The following is a 26,538-nucleotide window of genomic DNA, read 5'->3' as shown; positions in this document are numbered from 1 at the left end:
CCCTGGGGAAGGGAGTCCATCTGCCCCTTGGGGCCTCCTGCTTTGCCTGTGGAGCAGGATTCGGTGGCTGTCTGAGGCTGGCCCCTGTGGGGCACTGGTAGCAATGCCATCCATCTGGCCGGTGGTGTGGACTGGGGCAGAGCCTGGAGAGGAGGGGCTAGAAGTTCTCTTGGAAGCATCTGAAGCCGAACTGCTCACGGTGGACCCTGAGCACCTTGGCCAGGGCTGGGGAGCCGCAGAAGAAGACCTGCACCCTGCCCTTATTCTCCACGGCCACTTTCTGGAACACCTGGAGTCCATGGGGTTGGGGAAGAGCTGAGTGAGGAGAGGTGGGACCGTGGGCCCACCCAGTGGCACACCCATCTGAAGCTGACAGTGTAATGGGTTGGCAGCGGCAGCGATGGCCATCTGTCCCCATGAGGAATGCCAAGAGTCAGTTGCTTCTCTTCAGAGCAGAAAGTCCAACATGCAGCCATTCCTCTAGGAGGCACTTGCTCCCCCCATACCCTGACCCAGACCCCAGGGAGGGGTGGGCCAGGAAAAGCGTAAGACCCAGGCCCTCACCCGAGGAGCTGTGTCTGTGGGGAGGTTTGCACCACACTAACGGCCGGGCTGGTGGGCCGGGCCGTGACAGAGCCCTGCACGGCGTGCCGATCCCGACTGCCTGGACCTCAGGCCGGCCCCCAGCTGGCCACGTGCCCCCAGTGAAATGTCTCTTCCCTGAAGTTAGACCCCCCACCACCGTGGGGTCCCTTTTCCACCCCAAACTCTGCTTAAGAATCGCCTTTGCAGAAAGTCCTCTTTGGTGCCCAAGCTCCACTGGCATCCTGTTCCCTTCTCAGCTCTCACCACCCAGGCCTGGGTTATCTACAGCATTTGAAAGCAGTACTTCTGGGTCATTTTGTGGCACTCTAGACTCCAGTTGGTAAGCACAGGAGAGAACAATAATGAAACCAATCTGAGAAATAAAGTAGGAAAGCTGCAAACTCTTTGATGGCCCTGGGACTCAGTTCCTGCATTTGTACCAGGAAGGGATAAGACCGGGATGCTGTCCGTTTGGGCCAGCTGACTCTGGTTTGTAGGAATCAGGGCTGGGAGAGGACTTGGAGGCCATATAGGCTAACTTCCTCTCTAAACAGATGGGGAAACTGAAGCCAATGATGGACAAAGCGAGCCAGCAATGGACCCAAAGTAGGCCCCCTTCCACTGGTCTAGCCCTGAGATACTGGCTGGACTCCAGATGCCGGCCTAATGCGTTGCCACTGGCTGTTTGGCCCTAGTCTAGCCGGCCCCCACTTCAGGCTCTCAGCCCCACTCGTCCCTGCAGGCTACATGGCTCCAGCTGGCCTTCACCTTGTTCCAGTCTGGCCACCCAGGCTGGGTGCATGTCTGCAGGCCCGTGATAGAGTCCTTCTTCTCTTTCTTGGCCACAAGGTCGAGAGCCATGTGCAGGCCAATGGCCTTAATGTCATTCTTGCCCAGCGCAGAGGTCAAGTACATGTGCAGCTCCAGGAAGCGGCCTATGTGGTGGGAGGAGAGGGTGACACTGAAGGGCCAGCAGCAGTGATGGGGACAGGGTAGAATGTCAGCCACCTCGCCCTGGGGATTAGAGAGACACCAAGAGGGCTTGGAACTCACACCTGCAGCCACCGTGTTCACCCAGGACCCCCATGTGACCGGTGCGGTAGAGAGGAGTGATGCTCTCTGCTTGAGCTGGACCCACCCTGTGCACGGGCAAGCACAGGTTGTTTTTTATCCGTTATCCAACATGAGCCTTACAATCACCCAGGAGTTCCAGTTCCAGAGGGGAATGAATCCCAGGGCAGCATGGCAGTCCTTGGGCTCTGAAGTGTGCACCCTTCCATTCCACATGGTGCCCGCTCGGTCGGGCTGGGGACACAAGGCACGCACGCATGAGAAGGTAACTGGGACCAAAGGGCCAGGGGTTGAGTGAGTGGATCAGAAGTCACGTGAGTGGATCAGAGGGCATGTCCAGGGAAGGGCTGGAGCAGACAGAGCTGCCTCCTGGGAGGGCGGGGACTGGGTTAGGTCTTGCAAGACAGGCAAGGTTCAAAGAAGAGATGAAAGGAAGGCAGCCCAAGAAGGGGAAGTGGTGTGAGCCAAGGACGAGAGGCTGGAATAAATGCGGTGATTGTGGGGCATGAGGGGACTGCCTGGCTGGAGCAGAGGGCCCTTGAACAGGAGCAGCAGATGGGGTTGGACACTGAGGCTAGCGTGCTGAAGGTCTTGAAAGCCCAGCTAGGGAATGGGGGGAGGCAGAGGGTATCTGAGCCGGGTGTGACAGGATGGAAACAGCGTTTCAGAAACGGTAGTCAGAGAGCCAAAGAGACAGGGCGCAGGCTGGCAACACAGAGACCAATAGGTCTGAGCACCCTCAGTTATATGCCTGCAATGGGACAGGTTAGCTGGGTGCTCACCCTTCAGCCCTCAGAGCAATGAGAGGCCCAGGTGGGCAGCTCTGTGTTCGGGCTCCTTCCTCCGTTTTCCTGGACATGGCATACAAGCGTTACCATTTTCCACGTGTGCCGCTCTGGCAGGTGCTGCCTCAGACCCTGCATCCGTGCAAAGTCAGAAGTGGCAGGGCGCGATCTGGGTGGCTGGATTCATGGGCCAGTGAGCCCTGCATCTTCCTCCTTCATGCAGTTCTCAACTAGCTCTTGACTGTTTCATGTGGCTCCAGTAGCCCAGTTTCTCTTTGGCTTAAGGTCTTGGCTGCTGTTTAAATGCAAATGGCCTTAGAAGGGATACCACATTTTATTTCCCATAGCAGTGAACTTGAGCAGTGCTGGGAGGTGTGGGGGGGAGGGCAAGGTGCTATAAGGGATGCCTGCCTGAGGAAGCCCTGTCCTTCTTCTCCCTCCTGCAGTCAGTCACCTCACCCTGGAGAGAGGTAAGACAAGAGATGAGTAGACACTGTGGAGAGGGAGGAGAAAGATCTGACCTGACAGTGTTTCACCCTCTCCAAACCAGATGAGACTGAGACACTCATCCCATTTCTGCAACGCTCTTCTAAGGAAATCATCCACGGAAGGAGAAAAAACTACGTGCATGTACATACTAATAACAGCTTTACCTATGATAGTGGAGAATCAGAAATAAACAAAATGGTTAGTAGTAGGAGCTTGGTTAAATAATTTGTGGCAAACCACTAACTGTATCACTCATTAATAGCTATTAAATACTACTACCACTGCTATTGCTAAATTTATTGAGTAGTTACTACTTCTACCACCATTAAGTTTATTGACCAGTTACTATTGCCATTACTACTATTACTACTAAATTTATTGAGCAGTTATTAAGCTCCAGCCACTGTTGTAAGTGCTGCACAGGTGATATCTCACTTAATCCTCACAGCAGTTCTATGAGATGGGTACAAGTCATAGCCGTATTCTTCAGGCGAAGAAACTGAGGCAAAGCAGGTAAAAATGTGCCCAAGCTTCTCAGCTAGCGAGGGATAAAGATTTCCAACCAAACAGAAGGACTGAAGCTTAAGCTACAAAAATTAAAAATAAGTCACACATTCTTTAACTCAAACTTTCATGTAAAATCAAAATTCAAATTCAAATCAGAGGCCACAAGTTTCAGCTGCAGTTAATGAGAAACCTGGGTGGAAATTTGCCTCAAGCGACCTTGAGAACAGAAAGCACTGGGTTAATGCTTACCCTTCGTTTACACAGATCGGGAAGAAGCAAACAGCAAATACTTACACACCAGTAACTAGAAATTTAAATTAAATCTATACTTTTTCCATCTCTTGTCATCATGAAATCCACTCTATAATGAATTAATATACATAAGACCATTTAGAACAAAGTGGATACTATATAAATATTTGCTATAATGTTATTTACAAGAAAGGGCAAGGAGATTTCCTGTAACATTCTAAGGCTTAATAGTTATCTTCCAAAGACTGTTGACTTGGGCTTTAAGGCTTTGAATGTTTGTTATAGTAAATTACTTCTGTTTGAATGTTTCTTGTAGAAAACTATGTTTGATTACTTAAACTTATAAACTATGTTTATTATAGGAATTTCAATTTACTCACAGCAACCTTGTGATAATTAAACAGCCAAGTAAGATCTAATTCCAATGAATTCAACCAGCATAAAAAAAAACACCAATTCTCTTGAAGTTAGAAACATATCTAAAGATATTTGTCCCTGAATAAGATATTCCACAAGGAAGGCAAAATGAAACAAAAAATGAAGCTAACAGGTTAACTTTAGAATGCAGGACAAAACCTCAGTATGCCCCAAAGATTCCCATGAAGGTAATGATGTAACTCAGAGAAGCATGTTGTCATACATGCTAAGCACTGGTTTAGTAAAAAATGCAGTATGTACATTGGGTGGGGTGGGGGCAGACTGCAGGGAACGGAGGAGGGCATTTGGAACATTCATTTTCGATGAAAGTATAAAAGGAGGGACCACACAGTAAAAGAACTCATATAGGCTAAGATGTTTATCTTAGATAGCTCTTTAAGTGTTTTTATTGCCACTGCATCAGGAAAATATTGAACCTTCAATCCCAATAAATATATATGTTTATTCATGTGTTCATTTCTACCAACTGGTTCTGTACATTGAACGTGTACGTCGGAGTAAGAAGAACCGTATGTACTTTCTCACCTTAAACGATGGACAAAATACACAAAACCACGGTGAACAGGTACTGCAGGACTGCAGCTGGCAACAGAGCAAATGAAGTGAGCCCTGCAGTCGCCCCAGCCTGGAGCTGGTCTCACCGAGTGAGGAGACAGAAACGGGGGTTCAACGAGGCCCAGACAACTGGAACACACAGGCACAAAACCGGAAAAGGGGAACGGCAGAGAGATAGGGGGAAGGAAGAAGAGAAAGAGAAAGGGAGGAACAGAGGGAGTCAGGGAGGGACCTGGCTCTGGAAATGTGCATAAAGTTTCCCCTCAGCCTTTGGCTAAGCGTCAATCTGTACATGTGTGAAAGAAAATTTCCAGAAAACACTAGGCTGGACAGTACCTGGAGCTCAAACAGAGTTGGGGGTAATTTGGGCTTCCACCAGCCTGAGTGGGGAGACCTCGTAATACCCAGGGCAGTAGGCAGAGTCCTCAGAGGTGTGGGGTCTTAGTACCGGGGCTAAATTAGTCCCACAGTCAGGTCTGCTCGGGCTCACTATACCAACTGAAGTTGAATGAAAGTCTTGAGAGGATCCAAATTATCCTAAATAATGTACCTGTGCGCCAGAACAAACTAAATACTATTTAAAGAAATACCACAAAATCCAGGATACAGCAGCATGCAATCCCCAATGCCCAGCATCCAATAGAAAATGACCGGGCATGCAAGGAGCAGAACGCCGTTCATAACAAGGAGAAACTCAGTAATTAGAAACAGACCAAGGAACAACAGGTGTGATGGGCGTAGACAAATATGTTTCACAAATATGAGAATGTAAAATCAAAACAAAGCAGCTATGATGAGGAGAGAGATGGAAGACATAAGAGACCCAAATGGAACTTCTAGAGAAGAAAAAATACAAGCTCACTGAATAGGATTAACAGATATTTAAGGTCCCTTGGTTTTCCAAATAAATTTTAGTATCAGCTACTCAATACACATTTTTTTTAAAAAACTGCTCAAAGTTTGATTCGAATGGGAATGATAGGAAAGGTGCTGCAGAAGAAAAGAGCAGTGACCTTGAAAACATAGAAAGGGAAACTACCCAAAATGAAGGCCAGATTGAAAGGGGAAAATAAAAAAGAACAGTGTCAGAGACCTGTGGAACATCAACTGCCTAAGATCTGGGTGATGCAAGTGGCAGGAAGGAAAATGAAGAGAGAAAAATGTGAAGAAAGAACGGCTGGAATGTATCCATATGAAAACTATAAGCCCATATGTGCAAGAAGTTTAATGAATCCAAATATAAGAAATGCGAAGAAAACCACTTCTCAGAAGTGTTTTGTAGTTTTTGGTGTTCAGATCTTGCCCATATTTTGCTACACTTATCCTTAAGTGTTTCATATTTTTTGAAATTTTTATTTAAAAATTTTCAATTACAAATCATATGTTGTTAGTAAATAGTGATACAACTGATTTTTGCATATTGACCTTATACCCTGACCTTGCCGAACTCACTGTGACGCTCGTGTAAATGAAGAGCTAAAATGATGACATTTTTAGGAGGAAACAAAGGAGAAAATACTCGTGACTTGGGTAAAGCAAAGATTTTTAGATAGGACCAAAAGAGGCATGCAGAACTTAAGAATTGATCACTTGAACACTTTGTGCTTCAAAAGACAGTGTAAGAAAATGAAAAGACGAACAGCAGACTGGGGAGAAGAGTCTGTGAGACACACGCCTGAGCGTGAGCCTGTCTCCAGGCTACGGAGACGACGCTTGCAACTTAATAAAAAGAAGACAAACATCCGGATTTAAAGAGCGGACTAAATATTTGAAACTTTACAAAGATATCCAGACAACAAGTAAGAACATGAAAATGCGTTCCATATCATTAGTTATTAGAGAAATGCAAATTATGAGCACACCAAGATTCCACTACACACCCACGAGAACAGCTAAAATTAAAAAGACCACCCACATCAAATCTTGGTGAGGTGTGGAGCAACCGGAACTCCCATCCATTGCCGATGGAAATGCAAAATGGCACGGTCACTTTGGAAAACAGTTGGGCAGTTTCTCCATAAACACATACCCAGCAATCCCACATCTAAATATTATCCCAGAGAGATGGAAACATACGCCCACACAAGAACTTATATGCACACATCTATAGCAGTTTTATGTAAAATAGCCAAAAAGTGAAAACAACTCTAATATCCATCAACTCATGGATGGAAAAACAGATTGTGATATATCGTAAAATAAAACACTACTCAGCAATGAAAGGGATTAACCACTTATTGGTACGAGCAACGATGTGGATAAATCTCAAAGATATGTTCAGTGAAAGAAGTAACACACAAAAAAGACTACATATGACATGATTCCATTTATATGAAATTCTAGAAACTACAGTGAGACAAAGCAGATCAGTGGTTGCTGAGGACCAGTCGGGGGCGAGGGAGTTGATGCAAAGTGGGATGAGAGAACTTCTGGGGGGTAGTAGAGATGCTTCCTGTTTCGATTGTGCCGACGGTCACACAACTACACACACTCATCGAAATGTCATTATATTCATTGTACAATTGTACTGATGAATTTTATTGTATGTAAATTATCCCTAGGAAAACTTTTTTTTAAAAGGGATGAATAAGAGCCATCTGAGAGCTCTGTTAAGGTATATGTTCTGGGACCCTCGCCCAGAGGAACTGCTTTGGAAGATCGCTGGTGAGGCCTGGAAATCTAAATTGTTTAAAAAGATTATTTATTTATTTATCTAGCGTAGAGAAAGTGGAAAGAAGGGAGAAAGAGAGGGAGAGAAATATCAATGTACCAGTGCAACACGACAGGTTGCCTCTCACATGCCCCCGATGGGGGGGACCAGGCCTGCAACCCAGGCTTAGGCCCTGACCAGGAATTGACCCAGTGACCTTTCCCTTTTGGGGACAATGCCAAACGCACTGAACCACACCAGTTAGGGCTGGAAATCTAAATTTTTAACAAGTGCTCACTTTGTATTAAAAGAAACGTAGTGAGCCCTGGCTGGGTGGCTCAGTTGGTTAGAGTCGTTCTGTACACCCAAGGTTGTGGGTTTGACCCTGATCCGGGCACATTCCCAGGCTGTTCATTCAGTCCCTGGTCGGGGCTCATGTGGGAGGCAACTGATAGATGTTTCTTTCTCTTTCTTTCTCCCACTTCCTCTCTCTCTAAAAATCAATAAAACATATCTTCAGGTAAGGATTTAAAAAAAAGAAAAGGAAAGAAATGTAATGAAAAAGAGAAATTAGAAAAAAAGAAGGGCATACATTTTTATAAGCTGTGAATAAGAAGAAAATACCAATAGGAAATCCTTTAAGAGCTGGAATAGTCTGGATAGCTGGATATGATTCTAAATGACTTTTTCCTCCTTTAGTTTTTGTTTCACAAAATGTTACATTTAAGTAGGAAATAAAAGGAACCCTCTCTCCCCTGTATTTTTGATAGAAATGAAATAACCTAAACACCTTCTCACAAAGACCCTGACCCTGGACCCCCTGCCTCGCGCCCACCCCCTGGGGCCCCATCCCTCTCCTACCCTCTTGAGTCTCCTGGGCCTGGTCCATCTCCAGTTTGGGCTGACAAACCAGTGGAAAGGCCGCTGGTGTCGGTTGGTCCAGATGAAGTCCACCTAGGGAGAGGGGCCCTTCGGTTCTGGGTCAGGGCCTACCTGACCCCATGCTCACATCTGTGGTCTCCGAGGCCACCCTGGTGTGAGCAGGGACACATGCTCCTCCCCTTTGAACAGAGGGGGAGCCGAGGCTCACAGAGGGAGGAGCCTTGACCAGTCCCGAGCGGCAAAGGACCAGAACCCAGGTTCCTAACTGCTGGGTCAGGTTTTTCTATAATACTCTCTTATTACAGCAAGCAGTGTTCTGAGATCTTAAACAGGGGACAGCCAGGAAAACATGACTTATTTTTAAAGGGATTGTTGGAAGTGGCCCAGTCAAAATAATAAATGTTCAAGAGGCAAACATTTTCATTTTTAAGACCACGACCAGGTGATGTTAGTAAGCATCATGGCTGCAGCTGAATCCAGGCTGCCTGACTTTCAAGCTCCTCGGTGTCTAATGAGATGCTGTCTCAGGACATCTCTCAGAGGCAACAAGGGGTGATGGTAGGGGGCAGCCTGGACACTTAGGAGAATGTGGAGCACTGGGGGCAGTGTGGGGACCAGCAGACCCCAGCAGGGGAGAAGTCATCTGTCCCTCCCCTACCTTGGCACAGGAGGGCCTGGCTGCTGTTCCAGGTGGCGTCCCTGGGACAGGGCCCAGGCCTGCCTATGTGAGGACATGCTCACCTTGTGGAGCTTTATGTCGTCGTCCTGGATGCACTCCATCCAGGAGTGCTGACAGTTGGGGCAAATGCGCTTTCTCTTCTGGTACCTTAGGGGAGGTGAGGCAGGGAGTTTTGAATGTGGGGTGAGTAGGAGACTTTTCAAGACCCAGAGAACAGTGCAGGGAACAGGGAGGGAGGGGGAGTGACAGAACCCGTCCTATGAGGAAGGAGGGAGATGAGTCCCAAAAAAGAGGCTGGAGGAGTAGGGGAGGAGAGAGAGAGAAGGGGAGAGGGAGACAGGTGAGAGAAGGGAGGGAGGAGGGGGAGAGAAAAGGGGAGGGCTCTTTCGGGACTCTGCCCCAGGAAGCAGGCTGGGACCACGACCTGTTCACCCACCTGTACGTGATGCTCTGCAGGATGGAAGCAAAGGGGGTGATGCCAATGCCCGCCCCGATCAGCATAGCGTGCTCAGAGGCAAAGATCCTGCGGGCAGGGGTTCCATAAGGGCCATTGATGTAGCACTGCGCACCGGAGAGGTTGGAGGAAAGAGGGGGTGAGTGGGTGTGAGGAGAGCTGGACCCCGAGACTTCAGGATGCCCTTTACACGCAGGCTGTCCTCTTCTGGCCTGGGACCCAGGTCTAAGAGGCTCCTACTCCTGTACTCTGAGCTCTCGTCTGGGAGAGCCCTAGGACGCCGGAATGCAGAGCTGATGGGAGCAGGGTCACACAGCACCACTGCGTGCAGCTCAGACAGGGGGCTTGGTTCCATCATCTGGACACCTGGAAGTCAGCCCACGGCGACTTGCGGGACTTGGGCACTGAGGGCCACAGCAAGCCTTCCCTGCTGGCAGGTGGGGGCAGGGTCTTCTGGAACCACTTTCCTTGATGTTTCCTTGATGGTTCCCAGGGGACAGCTCAGACACCTGCGAGGAGTCCAGTAGTGACTGTGGGTCTCTGGGAGTGGGCACATCAGGCACCTCTCAGAGGCTTCCTAGCCCTTGCCGGTCTGAGCAACTTTACAAAAAGGGGATTGTCTTTTCTGCCCCAACCATTCCAGGGAGCACAGAGCCCTTCAAAGGGAGAACATTGGTGGTGTTCTGGAAAATTCACTTTTCAACATCACCACCAAAACTTCTGATTGTGGTGTCTGTTGATTCCTGGTGTAACTACTGCCATCTGGGCTCCCACCGAGGTCTGCGTTTGGTGACACTCACCCCCAGTTTCATGTCTATAGACAAGTCCCCGGCCTTGAACATTTTTAAAAGATTTATTTTATTTTTAGACAGAGGGGAAGGGATGGAGAAAGAGAGGGAGAGAAACATCAACACAAAAGAGAAACATTGACCGGTTGCCTCTCAAATGCTCCCCAACCAGGGTGGGGGAACTGTACCCTCAACCCAGGCCTGTGCCCTGACTGGAAATCGAACTAGCAACCTTTCTCTTTGCGGGACAATGCCCAACGAACAGCCACACCCGTCAGGGATTGGACATTCTTTTCCCTCAGCCTAGAACAGTGTTTCCTCTGCCCCCGCTGACAAACTGCTCTGCATCCTTCAGTGTCCAGTTCCCTGGAAGTGGTTGCCCCTCCTCTTCAAACCACTGCCCAGCTGAACCAGACAGAAAAGCCAGGGGCCAGCCTGACCGAGCACCACCTGGGGACAGGGAGCAAGCCAGCTTGACTCCTCCAGGCCTGAGCAAGGGCACACAGTCAGACTAGATTTGTTGAGTTCAGATTCCGGAAGATAAAGGAAGCAGACCCACAAACAGGCTACAGGGCCCTGTGATAATTTCCTCTCTGGGGCCAAAAGGCAGAGTTAGGAGTGACCATCCCATTCATCCAGGCCAATCCCTCATTTCACAGCCGAGTCTGAGAGTGTACCAATGAGTCCCCCGATTCTTCCCAAGCTCGGGGCAGAGCCTGGGTCTCCCGCCTGTCCAGTGTTCTTGACATTCCCCCACGCCACTCCTTTAGCTGGGGAGACTGTTGCGATCCCCACGGTGTTAGACGTGAACTAGTTACCGTGGCTTCAGCAGTGGAAGTGTGCTGCGAGAGACCTACGCCTTTCAACTTTCTAAAATCCTTCTGATTGCAGAGAGAAAGCCTTACATTATACTTTCTATGTCTTTAACACGTACTAATCCCTTGTCTTTTTTTTTTTTTTCTTTTAACAAAGTGAGAGAGAGAGAGAGAAAGAGAGAGAGAGAACGAACAAACACGGGCAGAACAGTGGAGTGCAGCTTCGGGCTCCAAGCCTTGGCAGGCAGAAACATCTGGCAAGGCTCTAATAACACTGGTTTTCATTGTTTTTACTTTTAGAGCTACCTTCTGTTTATGGCACAGGACACTAGTTTCCCGCTAACAAGAGCCATCAAGAGAGTCCTTTTTAAATGCAATTAAGTTTAAAGTAATATTGGGATATAAAGAGAAATGTTAGGTAGGAAATGCTACCGGTGGGAAGTGAATATGGCAACAGCTACAAAGGTGGGAGGCAGACGACCAGCTGCAGAAACACCGTGAAATGTGCGGTGCTCCCTGAATGTGACTAGCCTTAAGGACCTCCCTTCCAAGTTCCACTGACCCGCCATTCTTGGGGAGACAAACCGCTGGCTCTCCAGCCTCTAGCCCAGCTTCCTTAGCCTTACCAGACCCCGTTTGCTGGTGGAGGCTCCCCACTGTACCTGATTCTGTCCTTTGTCCCATCCTGCCCCAGGCCCTCGTCCTCCTGCCACGGAGTACCCTCATGCCCCTAGGATGTCAGTTCCACTGTGACATCCTTGTTGGAAGCCCCTGGTCCCTGTGCCGAGGCCTTGGCGTAGTCGGGCTGGGGTTGCAATCCCTGTTCGGTTTCAAAATGGGCATTGCTTCATTATTTAAATCACAAAATTAATACATTAGTTTTAAAGATTGATATTACAGGACGTTAATGAATAAAGTAAAAAAGTACCTGAATCAGACGATATAACTTCGCTAAACATTTTCTCCGTGTCCTTCCAGACTCTCGCTCACTCTCTCTCTCACACACACTTTTACGTAAGTGGAACGTACTGCTTTGTGACCCGGCTTTTCCACGTTTTACATCTTGACTGGCTTTCCACGCTTCCCAGTGCTTATCTTTGTTTAGGTGACCTACTGTTCCATTATAAGGGTGATTAGCAACTTACTTAGCTACTTCCCTATTGTGAAATTCTGATTATTCTCATTTCTTCATTATTGTTAACAACTACCATACATAAAATTGCACATTTTCCATTCTGTACTTTACCCCAGTGATTTTCAACCGGTGTGCTGCAAGAATTATTAAAACATGCAACACCTGACTATTCAGACTGTCACATAAAACAATGACAACAGCCAACACAACAATAGCCGTCAGTATGAACGCCCTGTCTTGAACCATAAATGTACAGGTCGTATGAAAGAGCTGCATCTTATTGGTCATGTCCCATAATAAGGTTGCATCTGATTGGTTAATTCTTGGTGCCAGATATCCTCATATACAAGTATAGGTACCTAATATTTGTTAAAGTCACTTTGGAACAAAAAAGGTAGGTAATTACTAAAATTATTATTCTTTGTAAATCAATCAAAATTATAGCTATTTTTGTCAGAATGGCAAAAAGTATATTTTTTGATGTGCCGCAGAATTTAGTAATTAGCTTATGCATGCCATGAGATGAAAAAGGTTGAAAATCACTTCTTTACCCTGATTTATTTTCCTCATAATATTTATTATCATCTGATACAGTATCTATTTTGTTGGGTAATTGTCTGTCTCTTCAGAATGTAAGCAATGACTGTGTCTGTCTTGCTTACTGATGTATCTTTGGCATCTAGAACAGTACTTGGAAAACAGTAGGTGCTGTGTCCAATACATGTTTGCTAAAAGAATGAATGAGCAAGGTGATGAACATACTTCTTGTGCACCTGTCCAATGAGCTTTTTTAGGGTAAATCCCTAAAGATGGAACTGGGGGGCCAGTGGGCATACTGCACATACGGCCAGACTTCCCACCAGAAAGATGTGCCAACTTCCTTGCCAGAAATGCTTAAGGCCCCAAGGAAACACAGGTTGTCACGATTCCCTGTGCGCCATGGCTCTCCTGGTTTCGGAAGTCAGCTTCCTCCTTCAGGAAGTATCCCTGATTAACAGCAGAGAACGCTCTCTCGTTTCTACCTAGCCCTCCATTTCCTAAAGCTTTGCTCTTGGCAGCATTCTAGAGGGGTCCTGTGGTCTGGCCAGGCAGGATTCCACCTGGCTTTCCCACTGGACTTGAAATTCTTCTAGCGCAAGGCAGGGCTGAGTCAGCCCTGGGGCTTCTCTTCTTCTGATCAGCAGGGTTCCACATAGGAGCCGGTCTCCCAGCCTGGTGGTACAGCCCACTAAGTTGCAGGCATCCTCAGCCTCCTTCATCTATTCTGACCTCCTCAGGTGCTGCTCTGACCTCTATGTATTCTTCCACTCCAGGCACTGAGGAATACAGGCACTGTATTCACCCCAGGCACTTGTCAGCTTTGTGGGTTTCACTGGGGCTCAAAAGACATCAATGCTGATGCTAATGCTGATGGTGTTGATGGTGATAATGAATGGTCGCCTGGGCCATGCAGCCCAGTTCACTCGATACTTTACAGTCATTCATTCCATTGGTCCTTAAAAGAACCGTGTGAGAAAGGGAAGGGAAAGATGGGAATTACCCCCAATTCATAAATGAACAGCCTGAGGCTCAGCAAGATTAAAGGGTGGGCGCATGGCCACACAGTTAGAAAGTGCTGGAGCAGACATTGAGGTGAGTTTTCCTGAGCTCAATTTCCCCTCTCTTTTCATTATCTCCTACTTTCTAACAGAGAACATGGTCTGGGGAGGACCTGGGGGTCAAGCTTCAAGGAGGTTCTTGCATCACACAGTGCTCAGCTGCCTTGTCCCCCACGCTGCCCTGCCGCTCAGCCAATGTACACACTGTTGCTCAGTGATCGGCACCCACCAACAGGGAAGAAGGCATCTTGGTCCCCATGGGTTGGCCTCCGTGGTGGATGCTTCCTTCCCCACAGCCACCTACCTGGGGCCTCCCCTGGCTCCTTCTCATTCTCAAACTCCTTGACAGCCTCTTAGAGTCACAGTGCACTGGGTCTGAAGCCTTGAAGGACGTGTAGAGCCTGTTTGTCCACTGGCCTTCTGACCGGATGTGCAGCCAGATGGTGTCTGAACAAGAGATGGATGGGGGCGGGGATGTCAGTGCTGGACTCCAGTGGGAATCTCATCCGAGAGATTGGGCCCGGGTGTCTGCTTCTCAGGTCCTGGGCTGAATGTCCTTCCTCAGATCCAAACCAGCAGCCACAGCCACAGGACATGAAGATCTGATCTCTCCCTTGCAAATTTTCTCAATGGAGTCAATCCAAGCCTACACAATAAGGGTTCAGTCTCCTCTGCCAAGGCAGGGGTCACAGCTGCCCTGAACACACTAGGAGCTCCCTAGGGGTGGAGTCCCTGCCTTCTCCATCAGGCCAGGGTCTCACCAAGGAGGGGATCGTTTCCCTCCTACATTCAGCCAGGTGCCTGTTAATGGATTTGCACTCAGTGTTTAATAGATGGGATGAATGACTTCTATTTCACGCAGTGCCTGGAATGTAGCAGGTGCTTACTAAGGTTCTCTGTTAAGTGGATGACTGGTGGGAAGGTGGGGGGGGGGGGCGGCCATCCTTCTGCTGAGGGGACCAGAGAGAATCCACAGCATTAGAGTGTGGAGGCCCCTAAGAGATCTCCTTTTTTTTTTCTTTTCTTTTAAGCCATGGACTGTTTTGGCAGTTTTGTGAAGGCACTGAATAGACTTCTCAAACTAAGTTTTTCAATAGATAAAGTAACATACACAGGCATTATAAATGAAACCAATTGTAATGAGAAAGTTATCAAAATATTTAAAAAAACCAAATGTGTGCCCTGGCTTGTGTGGCTCAACGGATTGAGTGCTGGCCTGCGAACCAAAGGGTTGCCAGTTGGATTCATAATCAGGGCACATGCCTGGGTTGCGGGCCGGGTCTCCAGTAGGGGGCACACAAGAGGTCACCACACATTGATGTATCTCTCCCTTTTTCCCTCCCTTCCCCTCTGTCTAAAATAAATAAATAAAATCTTTGAAAGAAGGAAAAAAAGAAGAAGAGTGTTTGGACTGGAGATGTACATTCCTGACCATTAAAAATGAACCACTGCTGCTCTGAATAGTGTGGTTCAGTTGGCTGAGTGTCATTCAGCAAAGTGGAACATCACCAGTTCAATTCCCAGTCAGGGCTCATGCCTGGGTTGCTGGCCTGGTCCCCTGTTGGGATGTGTGCGAGAGGCAACCAATCGATGTTTCTCTCACCCGTTGATGTTTCTTTCTCTCTCCTTCTCCTCCCTTCCCCTCTAAATAAATAAATTAATTAATTTAAAAAAACTCTCTTTGGCTTTCTACTTTAAAAAAAAAATGAAGCTTGGGGTTGGGCCAAGGCCCGGGCGGAGGCAGGGCGCAGCAGGAGCGAGCAAGTCTGCACTGACTGGGCTGGTGGTAGAATGGCCCTGCTCCTGGCGGCAGAGTACATGCTGGCCAGATTGGGCCTCAGCAACTTCTTTCAGGGAAGAGAGCCAGTGCAGCTGCTCTTGCAACCAGAGATCTTGATCCACATGCATAGATTGGAATTTTGGTGGGCCAGCCATCCTCAGACACCAAACTTAGGACAGATGTCTGTGTAGGTAAACATAGCTTGCCTTCCCACACAACCAATGGGCTGGTCCCACACCCATGTGTGGCAGGTAAAAACCAGGAGGAATGTCTCAGGAGTGACAGGTCCCAGCCCCACACTGGGCCCCCCAGCCCAGGGTTCCAGTGTGAGGAAGGTAAGTCTCCATAACTTTTGCCTGTAAAAACTAGTGGGCTTTGAGGCTGTGGAAGACAGAAACTTCTAGAGTCCCAGGCAGTTTATCTTAAAGGGCTCACACACAGACTTACTTGGACTCACTACCTCTGAGCTCCAGTGCAGGGGCAGATTGAAAGGTATCAGAGACATATGGGGAGGAAATGAGTTGTCTGGCATCAGGGTGAGAGCTGGGAGGCAGCTTTTGCCTAGACAGAAATGCTGGCAGAGGCCATTGTTCATTTTCTGAGTCTTCAACCCACAGAGCTATAGAGCAGGTGGGCGCCATAACTGAGACTCCACCAACCTGTCTCACACTGTTTGCCCCACCTTGATGATTCCCTGAGCTTCTGGCCCACCCAACTTTTGGGCCCACCCAAGCTGTTTCCGGTGGCTTTTCCATACCAATGGCTTATCTTAGCCCAGGCTTCAGATTTTCCTAAACTCTCTCAAACAAGCAGAATATGGCTTCAAGTGCTAAGTCACCCCAGACCCAGCACTAGCACCATCTGGCCTTGGTTCACAGCTTGGCCTCACCTGGGCACCTCCAAGCCCATCTACAGATTATTTTGTAGCTTATGCTATATGACCCCAGACAGAATACAGGATGTGGCTGATCTTGTATGTGCCAACAGCAATCAAGGCTCAACTATAACAGGAGGGTATACATAGCCCACAAGGGTGTGCACCTTGAGTAGCCAGCTTGGGTAAAAGGGGAGGATGTGCCACTGGACCCTACAGGACATCTAATACCTTAGGCCACTCTACCTGGGTGGCATATCAGCTCTACCTAATACATAGAAACACAAGTAGGCTGGCAAAATGAGGAAATGAAGAAACATGGCCCAAATGAAAAAACAGATCAAAATTACAGAAAACAAACTAAAAAAAAAATGGAGACAAGCAATCTAATAAATGCAGAGTTCAAAACACTGGTTATAAGGAAGCTCAATGAACTTAGTGAAAACCTCAATAGCATAAAAAGGATCCAGCCAGAAACGAATGATGAACTAATTGAAATACAGAACAATTAACAGGGAATGAACAGTGGAGAGGATGAAGCTGAGAATCAAATTAGTGATATGGAATGTAAGGAAGCAAAAAACAACCAATCAGAACAGCAAAAAGAAAAAAGAATTTTAAAAAATGAGGACAGTATACGCATCTTCTGGGACGACTTCAAGCACACCAACATTTTCATATCGGGGTGGGGGGGGACAGAAGGAGAAGAGAGCAAGAAATTGGAAACCTATTTGAAAAATAATGAGAGAAAACTTCCCTAACTTGGTGAAGGAAATAGACAGACAAGTCCAGGAAACACAGAGTCCCAAACAAGATGAACTCAAAGAGGCCCACACCAAGACACATTGTAATGAAAATGCCAGTGTTAAAGACAAAGAGAGAATCTTAAAAGCAGCAAGAGAAAATCAGTTACCTACAAGGGAGTGCCCATAAGACTGTCATCTGATTTCTCAAAAGAAGCTTTGCACTCTAGAAGGGATTGGCAAGAAACATTCAAAGTGATGAAAAGCAAGAACCTACAACCAAGATTGCTCTACCAGAAATTCTATCATTTAGAATCAAAGGACAGATAAAGAGCTTCCCAGACAAGAGAAAGCTAAAGGAGTTCATCACCACCAAATGGGTATTATATGAAATGTTAAAGGGTCTTCTTTTAGAAGAAGATCAAAAATGTGAATGATAAAATGGCAATAAATACAAATCTATCAACAATTGAATCTAACAAACAAAATAAACAAGCAGAACAGAAACAGAATCATAGATGCAGAGAATGTTTTGATGGTTGCCAGATGGGAGGGAGGATTGGGGGGGATGGATGAGAGGGTGAAGGGATTAAGAAGTACAAATTGGTAGTTACAGAATAGTCATGGGGATGTAAAGTACAGTATAGGGAATAGTGTAGTCAAGGAACATATATGCATGACCCATGGACAATGGTGTGGGAATTGTTGGTGTGGGCGGGCTGTGTGGAGGGGAGGCAAAGGTGGGGAAATTGGGACAACTGTAATAGCATAAACAATGAAATATAATTTTTAAAAAAATGAACCCTGCCTTATTGTTATATTGTACCATAATTGTATTGGCTAATGATAACAGGGCATATATATAATTATAAGTAAGTGAGCATATACTGCGTTATTGGAAGGGTCTTTGTTTTGTTTTCACTGTAGCAGTGTACAAAAACACTTGGTGACCTCACTCCCTGGCCAAGAGGATCAATCACATTGACTCCTTAGTCTGGCATTCAAGGCTCTTGAAAGATCTCTCTGGTTGAAGCCCTGCCCTGGATCCAGTTCCACCCCCTCCAGATCCACCATAGTTTGCTTGTGAAGATCAAATGGAAAGTGCTTAGCACCCTGATTGGTACACAGTAAAGGACACAAAAATGCCAACACTGTTATTCATGTGTTGTGTGACTATGGACAAGTCACTGCCCCTGTCTGGGCCTCAGTCTCCACCATGGAGTATTCACCCTGATTTCTAAGATGCCATCCTGCCCTGGCACTCCAGGTGTCCACTGTGGGTTGTTTAGTCTATGAGGAGCCTACATCAATCCCCCTGCCTGCTCCCCCGCATTGTGCCTCGGATCCCTACCGCAATGAAGCTGCAGGCGAAGTGGAGGCATTGGCCACCATGACACTGATGCTGAGGGCCCGGTGAGCACTAGCTGCCAGTGCGAAGAGCAGTACGTGGAGGCCCACGTAGGTTGCCAGGCAGAGTAACAGGCTGCGGTGATTGTGCCAGCAGGCAGAAGTCAGTGGGCAAAGAAGGTGAAGGCGCCGCTGGGTGGTGGGGGGCGTCAACCAGTGGGCAGCACTGCGAAAGAGGGATGTGGTGGGAGGAACCCGGCTGGGGAGGGGAGGAACCCATGTGGGTTGTGACGGAGACCCCACTGCAGCCCACCAACTCTCTGGAGCCTTGTGGCAAGCAGGCCAGCCTCCTTTCACAGTAGGAAACAGAGGACAAGAGACTCGATTACAATCACACAGTCAGGTGAAGCTGGATTGGAATGCTGGTCTGTCTGATGCCACATCTGTGACTATTGTTATTACCTCTCCTTCCTTCCCAATTGAAAGAAAACAAAAACAAAAACCGGGAATTGAAAAGGATGAAAGAGTCTGAAATGTGTTGTGTTAAATAACCCACAAGAAAGCTAATAATACACCAAAAGAATAAACTACACAACTGGCACTATTCAGAGCTTGGGAGAAAATGGTCTGTTACATCCTATTTGCATTATTTCTCCACAGCCCCCTTTACATTTGTACTTCTCTGCTTCATGTATCTGTTTATTGGTATGAATTCCGTGTCTCTCCCTCTGGAATGCAGCCCCACAGGGCGATGCCCTCATTCAGAACAGCGCCTGGTACACAGCAGCTGCTCATCCAAGTTGAGTAAATGACTGCCTTTGCTAATTACTTGTGTGATCCTAGTAGGTATGTTACTTCAGGTGAAATAACTTTAATTTCCTTTTGTAAGAAGTATACCAGTGCTATAGAATGCACAGTTATAATTGTAAAATGCCAGCACATAGTGGATGCTTCATACTGTGAGTTGATTCTGAAGAGACAGTATAGAAAATGGAGGCATGACTACAGCTGTCCTCTGCGAAAAAGTGGGCAAGACTGGGCTGGGTTGGATTGGGGCGGGGCGGGGCGGGGCGGGGTTGATTTGAGGCGGGGCTGAGGGATTGCTGGGGAGTTCAGGCCACTCTTCACACCTGGAGTCTGAAGTTGACACCTGCAGTGCCAGAGATAGGGAAATACCTGATAGGTTCTCCATGACCCCGGGGAAGCGCTGCAGCTCAGGTCAGAGCTCCTCGAAGGTGATATTGCCGCCGCAGTCCTTGTCCGCAAACTCGAAGAGCGCCAGCGTCAGCTGTTGTAGCTTCTCATCTGGCAGGGAGACGGAGCTCTCCTGCAGGCACGACTGGAGAACCGTGCTCCGCTCATCCGCGTGGATAGAGCCATTGCCTGTCTCAACAGAGGATGAAGCCAAGTGGGGTCCTGCTCCCGGACCCTACTCTGATCTGCAGACACCCCTGCCCTGCTCAGTCATTGCATAGAGCAGTGACCTTTTCCTGTTCACCGACTCGGTGTTCCTGCCAACCAATCCGCTTTCAAGGTATAGACCAGACAGACAAAGGACATGTGTCACCCTCAGCTCACAAACCCTCCATGACTTCCTATTGTCAAGCTCAGCAGAGATAAACCCCAGCCCAAGCATGGAGAGTCTTTGGCCTTGATGCATGCCTGGCTGCAGGGTCTGCAGCCTCCTCTTTAAGAACCACTCAACATCCAAGACCAACTGCACAAAAGATACACTTGCTTGCTTAATCTATGAGGCGCCATGTGCCCACAGTCTCAACTATCCAGAGGCAAATTGTATGAGGTGGTGGTGAGGGGTGAGGTCCCTGTTGTTCCCCAACTTGTGGCAGGCTCTGCTCATCCATGTGTCCCGAGAGGCCATGGCTGGGGTACTCATCCTGCGTGTGGCCGTATGTGAACGCGAGTGAAGTGATGTGAAAAGGAAGCCAAAACTATCAACTAAGATGAGATTTGGGGCATTTTTCCCACATATACTTTTATTCTTCAAAAACAGCAGGACCCTTGATTAGCGATTTGTTGGCCACTTTGGATATGGACACACATGCTTCTGCCCCTTTCTACCTGTGTGAGGGCGAGCTGTAAGTCCTTCAGAGTAGTGAGCATTATTTCGTTCATCTCAAAAGGGGGGGTAATAAATCCTCCCTTTCAGAATTAATTATGTTCAAGGATGAGTGATTTAATTACAAAGTACTTAACACAGTATCTAAAAGGAGGTAACTGCATATAAATGAAAAGTCTTATAGGCTTTGTGATCATCATTTGGGCCAAAGCAAAAGCCTGTAATCATATTACAGAGTAGAGTCTAACATCCCTCTCCATCACACCTCCTCTCCTCAGCTTTCCTAGTCAGGAGCCTCCATGCAACAGGTTTCAGACCACAGCCAGAGCTCCAGTCCCTCCCCGAACCCCCTTCACACCCTCTCATCCATCCAGCTCTATTCTCTCCTTGGCCATTTGCAAATCCAGAGTCCTCCACAGTTATTACCATGTACACATTCTTCTTCCTTACTCATCTGTTCTTCTATTTCACTGACCCTAAAAACATCCCATCCCTGGGTGAATACAACCATCTGTTTTCTCCTTTCCTGCACCAGGGCAGCTAAGTGAACATTGCTCAAGAAAATTGCCCAAGAGGGCAGGAGTTGTTTGGTCCCCGGCACAGCAAGATCTGCAACTTGCCCAGCAGTCCTCTGCTGCTCCTCTGGTAATGTCACTCCTGGTATTGGCAAGGACCACTTCTCACCTTCACGCCCAACCAGTCAACCCCTCCCAGGCGCTCATTGAAAACGGGAGCCATTGGAAGGGAATGCCCTCTAGAGCTTACTGTAAAACAACAAACCTCATTACACCTGCCCTGCCTTGCTCTGTCTCCTTCCCCACCTCATCTGCAAGAGGAGGAGTGTGTTGTTTCCTCCTGTTACAGTCCAATCTCTCCCTCTGAGGTTGTCAAAAAATCCATGTGAGCAGAGCTTGGTGGTCAGAAAGCAGTTCATGAAGAGGGTCCCATGATACTGCAGCGGGGTCTGAGGAGGATACTAGGGAACAGCATGGTCAACTGCCCATGGAGTGGGCAGGCAGGCCAACTTGGGGAGCAGGTTCCAGGAATGAGGTGTGGTTAGAATGAGTCAGGTGGGAATGGGAGTGAAAGAAACCCCACAGGCCAGAAGGCCTTGCCCACTTGCAAGTCTGCAGGTAGGTTGAGCTTCTTAGGATGGAAATTCAGCCCTGTGAGTCCTCTGCTCAAGTCTTTGATGGCTCCCCATTGCTTATTGTACTGAAACTTCAAACAATGGCCTCCGGGGCCAGCATAGTCTGGCCTCACTCACCATTTCAGTCTCATTAGGTGCCTCTTTCCCATTTCAGCCCCCTTTGTCCTGACGACTCCAGGCCTTCAGAAACCCTTTAAGCTACAAAGTCACTGAAGATGGAAAAACCAGGATGTACTGCGGTGTCATTTGTAATGTAGAATGGAATTCTCTGTTTTGGTAATAGGGTTTGAGTAAATAATAATAAACAACAGCTGAAACCTATAGAGAGAGTAATCAGTCCTAGACACTAATTTAAATTAGTTAACTAATTTAAACCTCAGATCAACTTCATGAGTATGTAACTGGTGGACCTGGGATTTGAACCTAAGCAACCTGGCCTCAGGGTCAGAGATCTTTACAACTACACTATGCCATATGGAACATAGGATCACATATGTACAGTGGAATATGACACAGCCACTAAACTGATGCTGTAACTACATTGAGTTACCACTTCATACATACTAGGGTGGCTATTATCGAAAACAACAACAAAACAACCAGAAAATAGGGTGTGACTCCGCCCTGCATGTCTGTTTTGCAGAAGTCATTTATCTCTGTCCACCTTCTTTCCCACCTAAGTGCACGCTGCCACCCCATGGAAGATGTGATGGACATGGACAGGAGCCCTCTGAGGCCCCAGAGCTGTCCTCCCAGTTGTGAACTCAAAGCTGACAAAGATTATCATTGAAGGTGGATAATGATGAAAATGAGCACCAATTATCTCCACGAACAGTCGGTTTAGGGGCTGGTGCGAAGAATGAGCTGCACATTGTTGAAGCAGAGGCCAGGAATTGTGAAGGCAGGCCAATTAAAGTGACACTGGCAATGTTGAAAATGTCTGCACGACAACGGTGTCCCTCGGTGACTTTGAAATAGCACCCCCTGTGGTCTTGGTTGAAGTGTGGTTTGGGGCCTGTGCATGTTAGTGGACAGCACTTAGTAGCCATGGAGGAAGATGCAGAGTCAGAAGATGAAGAGGAGGAGGTCGTGAAACTCCTGGATATGTCTGGGAGGCCTTTTGCCCCTGGAAGCGGTAGCAAGCTTCCACAGAAAAAAGTAAAACTTGCTGCTGAAGAAGATGATGAAGATGACAATGATGAAGAAGATAATGATGATTTTGAGGATGAGGAAGCTGATGAAAAAGCTCCAGTAAAGGAATCTAATCCATATGAGATGCCCCAGCCAAAAAATGCACAAAAATCAAACTAGAATGGAAAAGACTCAAAACCATCCACACCAAGATCAAAAGGTCTAGAATCCTTCAAAAATCAGGAAAAAAACTCCAAAAACACTAACAGGACCTAGTTCTGTAGAAGACATTAAAGCAAAAATGCAAGCAAGCGTAGAACAAGGTGGTCCACTTCCCGAAGTGGAAGGCAAGTTCATCAGCTACGTGAAGAATTGCTTCCGGATGCGTGACCAGGAGGCCATGCAAGATCGCTGGCCGTGGAGGCGGTCTCTGTAAGAAAATAGTTTACACAGTCTGTTAACATTTTCCATCTTATTTCATTTCCTGGCTGTCCTCCTCAAAATGCAGAGTGAGAACCCTCCCTACCGTGACTGACACATGTAATCCAGAGTTTCAGTTTGGAAAAACGAAAAGTTCTGGGGATGGACGGTGGTGACGGCTGGGCAGCGATATGGATGTACTTATGCTGTTGAACCGTACACTTACAATGGTTAAGGTGGTAAATTTAATGTTGTGTATATCTGCTACGATAAAAAATAATGTTATAAAGCTTTATAGTCTCTCATGAATAAATGTTCATATTTTTAGTGATGAAGGCAGCATGTATAGTATAATCTCATTTTGTTTAAAAAATGTGTGTGTGTGGTACGTATGCGTGTGATCAGTGAGAAGACAGTATAGAAAAACATTATGGGTAATTTTTGCTTTCTCCTTTAAGCCATTTTGTATTGTTTATAATGTTTACAGCGGGCTTGTATAATTATTATTATAAGGAAAGAGCAAAGGATTTTTTTCAAACACAGAAAAAGACAAAGGGAAGTTCTAGTTTCTAGGGCACTGAATCGAGAGCATTTGTCTCCTGGACCAGAGTCTCCCCTTCTCCCTCACACCCCGTATGTGGGAGTCAGGGACCAGATAGAAAGATGGGGGGAGGCAGACACATCAGCCTCACCTGAGGAAAACTGCCCTGTGTTGATCACAGCATTGGGACCGGCTGATTCCCTTTGTCCCCTTCCACTGAGTCCCCCTTTCCCTACAAAGAGCCCTTACCTTCGACGTCATACACCTGGAAGAGGAACTTGAGTTTGTCCATGGGGATGCGGTGGATGAGCAGGGTCAGTCCTTCCTGTAGCTCCTGGAGGGTGATGGCGCCACTTCTGTCCGAGTCAATCAGGGTGAAGAATCCCTCAGCAAAGAAGGACTGTGGCCAAGAAGCGTGGAGACAAGCACAAGTATGGACACAGGGCCTGCGCTTTGAATTCATTCACTCTATGTGTGTGTGTGCGCGCACATGTGTGTATTGTGGGGTGATGGGACTCGGGCGGGCTCTAGTTGTCATCCGCCCACAAGGCCACACCAGGGTGCAGTGTCCATGCCCTTCCAGCCTCCTGAGAGCAAGTTTGCGCTGCAGGGGGAGAACTATTCAGAGCCCTGCAGCGAGGATGGACTTGTGTCTGGCCCCTGGGCCTGGCCATTTGTGTAGGCTCTCTGTCCCTACATGCCATCACCCCCATCAGCCCTGCTGCAGTCCAGACATCTGGTGGCCCCTCACTCAACATGGGAAAAGGGTCAGACATAGGGTCCTCCTGCAGGCTCTCCCGGGTTTTTCCACCCCCTTTAGGGTGTGCCCACCAGTGAACCCAGGAAGGGCTTACAGAGTAGATGTCATTTGTTTTCTCCTTTATGTGTTTAGGCTACCTACAGCCTACAATTAAGGCTTGTTCTTAAGTGCCAATTCATTCATTCATTCACTCAACAATCATGTCCTGCATAGCCCCTGCTTACCAGGCCTGGTATTAGGCACTGGACAGATATTAAGAAGATGGGCTGGATCAGTGTCCCAGCTATGCTGTGCCCTGCGTGTTTCCCTCAAGGCAGAGAGAGAAGCCTGCTGGGCTTTTGTGCCTGACCTAACGAAACCATGAGTTCGCGTGAAGCACGCAGTTAGTTGTGCATGGTCAAGCCTACCTCGGCTCTACTCCGTTCCCTCCGGATCCACTGAGTAATGCCTTTATCACTCTCTACCATCCTGAAATGTGCTTCACCATAAAACATTTTACAGCCTCCTATTATGATGGTAATATGTGGTTAGGCGGGTCTTCTTTTCCCTCTCCATAACTGCAACCCAAGGAGGTAGAGCATTTGGAGTTCTTTGAAGTATCCCAGGTACCAGTAAGTGAGGTGCCCTCTGATCAAAAAAGGGGCATCAAATGCTCATGGGCTGGCCCTTATCAAGGACAGAGGCCACCACCAGATGGCAGCCAGAGGACAACTGGAGAGAAGTTGTCATTTGCAGGCTCCCTCCCACTGTTTGGCTCTGATGTCACCACTACTTGTCAGGCGTGCAGGGTGTTGTGGCGATGGCAGAGGACCCACAAAACCGACAGAGGACTGAGACTGGTGTGGCAGTGAGGAAAGCTCATTTCCTGGAGGGAGGCTTACAGCACGACATCAACTCCACGCATGAGGCTAGTGGACACCGTGAGATCAAATCAACAATATTTCTTAGTATTTGACAAGATCCCAGCTTCATGTGTTGTTTTGAAGATCGTATGATGCATGGCTACCAAGAGGGGTGGAAGGACCCTGCCTGGTAACAGAAACAGAATAACCCTCCAGTTCTGCTTAGAAGTGGGGCCTCAGTCCCAGAGGAAACCCAGAGAACGCAAAGAAAACTTTCACCCCTCGTGAGGCACAGTGTCCTGGGAACCAGATCACTCGTCCTCCATAAATGCAGAGCCCCCACTTCCGGAGTGGACACTTGCCTCTTTCACATTCAGGGCTGTTTTGAATTCCTGCAGGCTGATCACCCGGTGTTCTCCCACAATGGTCTCAAACTGGCGTGTCACCCACTGAAGCCATTTGGCATCCTCCTCGGCACTCATGGCACTGAGAGACAAAGGAGACGGGTTTATGGGTGGGACGGTCTAGCCCTTTAGTGGTCTCAGGACCTCTGCCTTCCTCTAACTAGGACCACAGGCCTCCCATGGGGCTGAGTCAGCTTTGGCCATGGAAGAGGAGCCTCCCGCAGGTGCTGCTATATGGCTTTAAGAACCTGTCTCTTCCTTCCATCTAGCACATCTAGCATCAACTGGCCCAGGCTCTGTGCCTCTTTAGGTTCTGGAACGACAGGGCCTGAGTGAGATGAGCCCCAGATGGTGGCCATAAGGTCGCAGAATGACACAGCCCCAGAGTGCTCTTAACGTGATGACAATGACCTTTTCATTCAGATTTACACAACTGTGTTCTGTTTCCAAATACTTCCTACCCATGACTTACTTTGGTCTCTGTGACAATCTGGTGGACTATGACATTTTACAGGAAAGAAATAGGCTCAGAGTAGTTGAATAATTCAGAGAAATTTATTCAGCAGGTTAGAGACAGAGCTCAAATCCAAGGCCAGTGTTTTTTCCATCATACCCCAGAGCCTCCACCCTCTGCTTGAACACTTGTAGTACAAGTCAAGCCAGGACTTGGGCCTCAGGCCTTGCCTCTCCAGGCCCAGGGCATCTTCTGCAATACCCGAAGGGTATCAGCTGTCTAAAATGCTCCCAGGGGAGCTAGCGATCCAGAGGTCTGAACAGAGGTTAGTG

At 47.7% G+C, this 26,538-nt stretch overlaps 1 protein-coding gene and 1 pseudogene across 1 annotated transcript; one reads left to right on the top strand and one right to left on the bottom strand.

The window, feature by feature from the left end:
• Positions 1-157: 157 nt before the first annotated feature.
• NOX5 (NADPH oxidase 5) lies at positions 158-25,830 on the bottom strand. Its single transcript, XM_053928970.1, is given in 13 exon segments — positions 158-289; positions 1,354-1,520; positions 8,194-8,232; positions 8,235-8,286; positions 8,956-9,040; positions 9,330-9,454; positions 13,988-14,130; positions 18,061-18,193; positions 18,432-18,469; positions 18,472-18,686; positions 19,558-19,810; positions 23,996-24,146; positions 25,711-25,830. Coding segments are annotated over 13 exon segments (1,653 nt in total).
• LOC112311923 (nucleophosmin pseudogene) lies at positions 22,352-23,229 on the top strand (annotated as a pseudogene).
• Positions 25,831-26,538: the final 708 nt, after the last annotated feature.

The sequence above is a fragment of the Desmodus rotundus genome, chromosome 7 (genome assembly GCF_022682495.2).
Source record: "Desmodus rotundus isolate HL8 chromosome 7, HLdesRot8A.1, whole genome shotgun sequence".
Lineage (NCBI taxonomy): Eukaryota > Metazoa > Chordata > Mammalia > Chiroptera > Phyllostomidae > Desmodus > Desmodus rotundus.
This window is presented reverse-complemented; position numbering and strand designations above follow the sequence as displayed.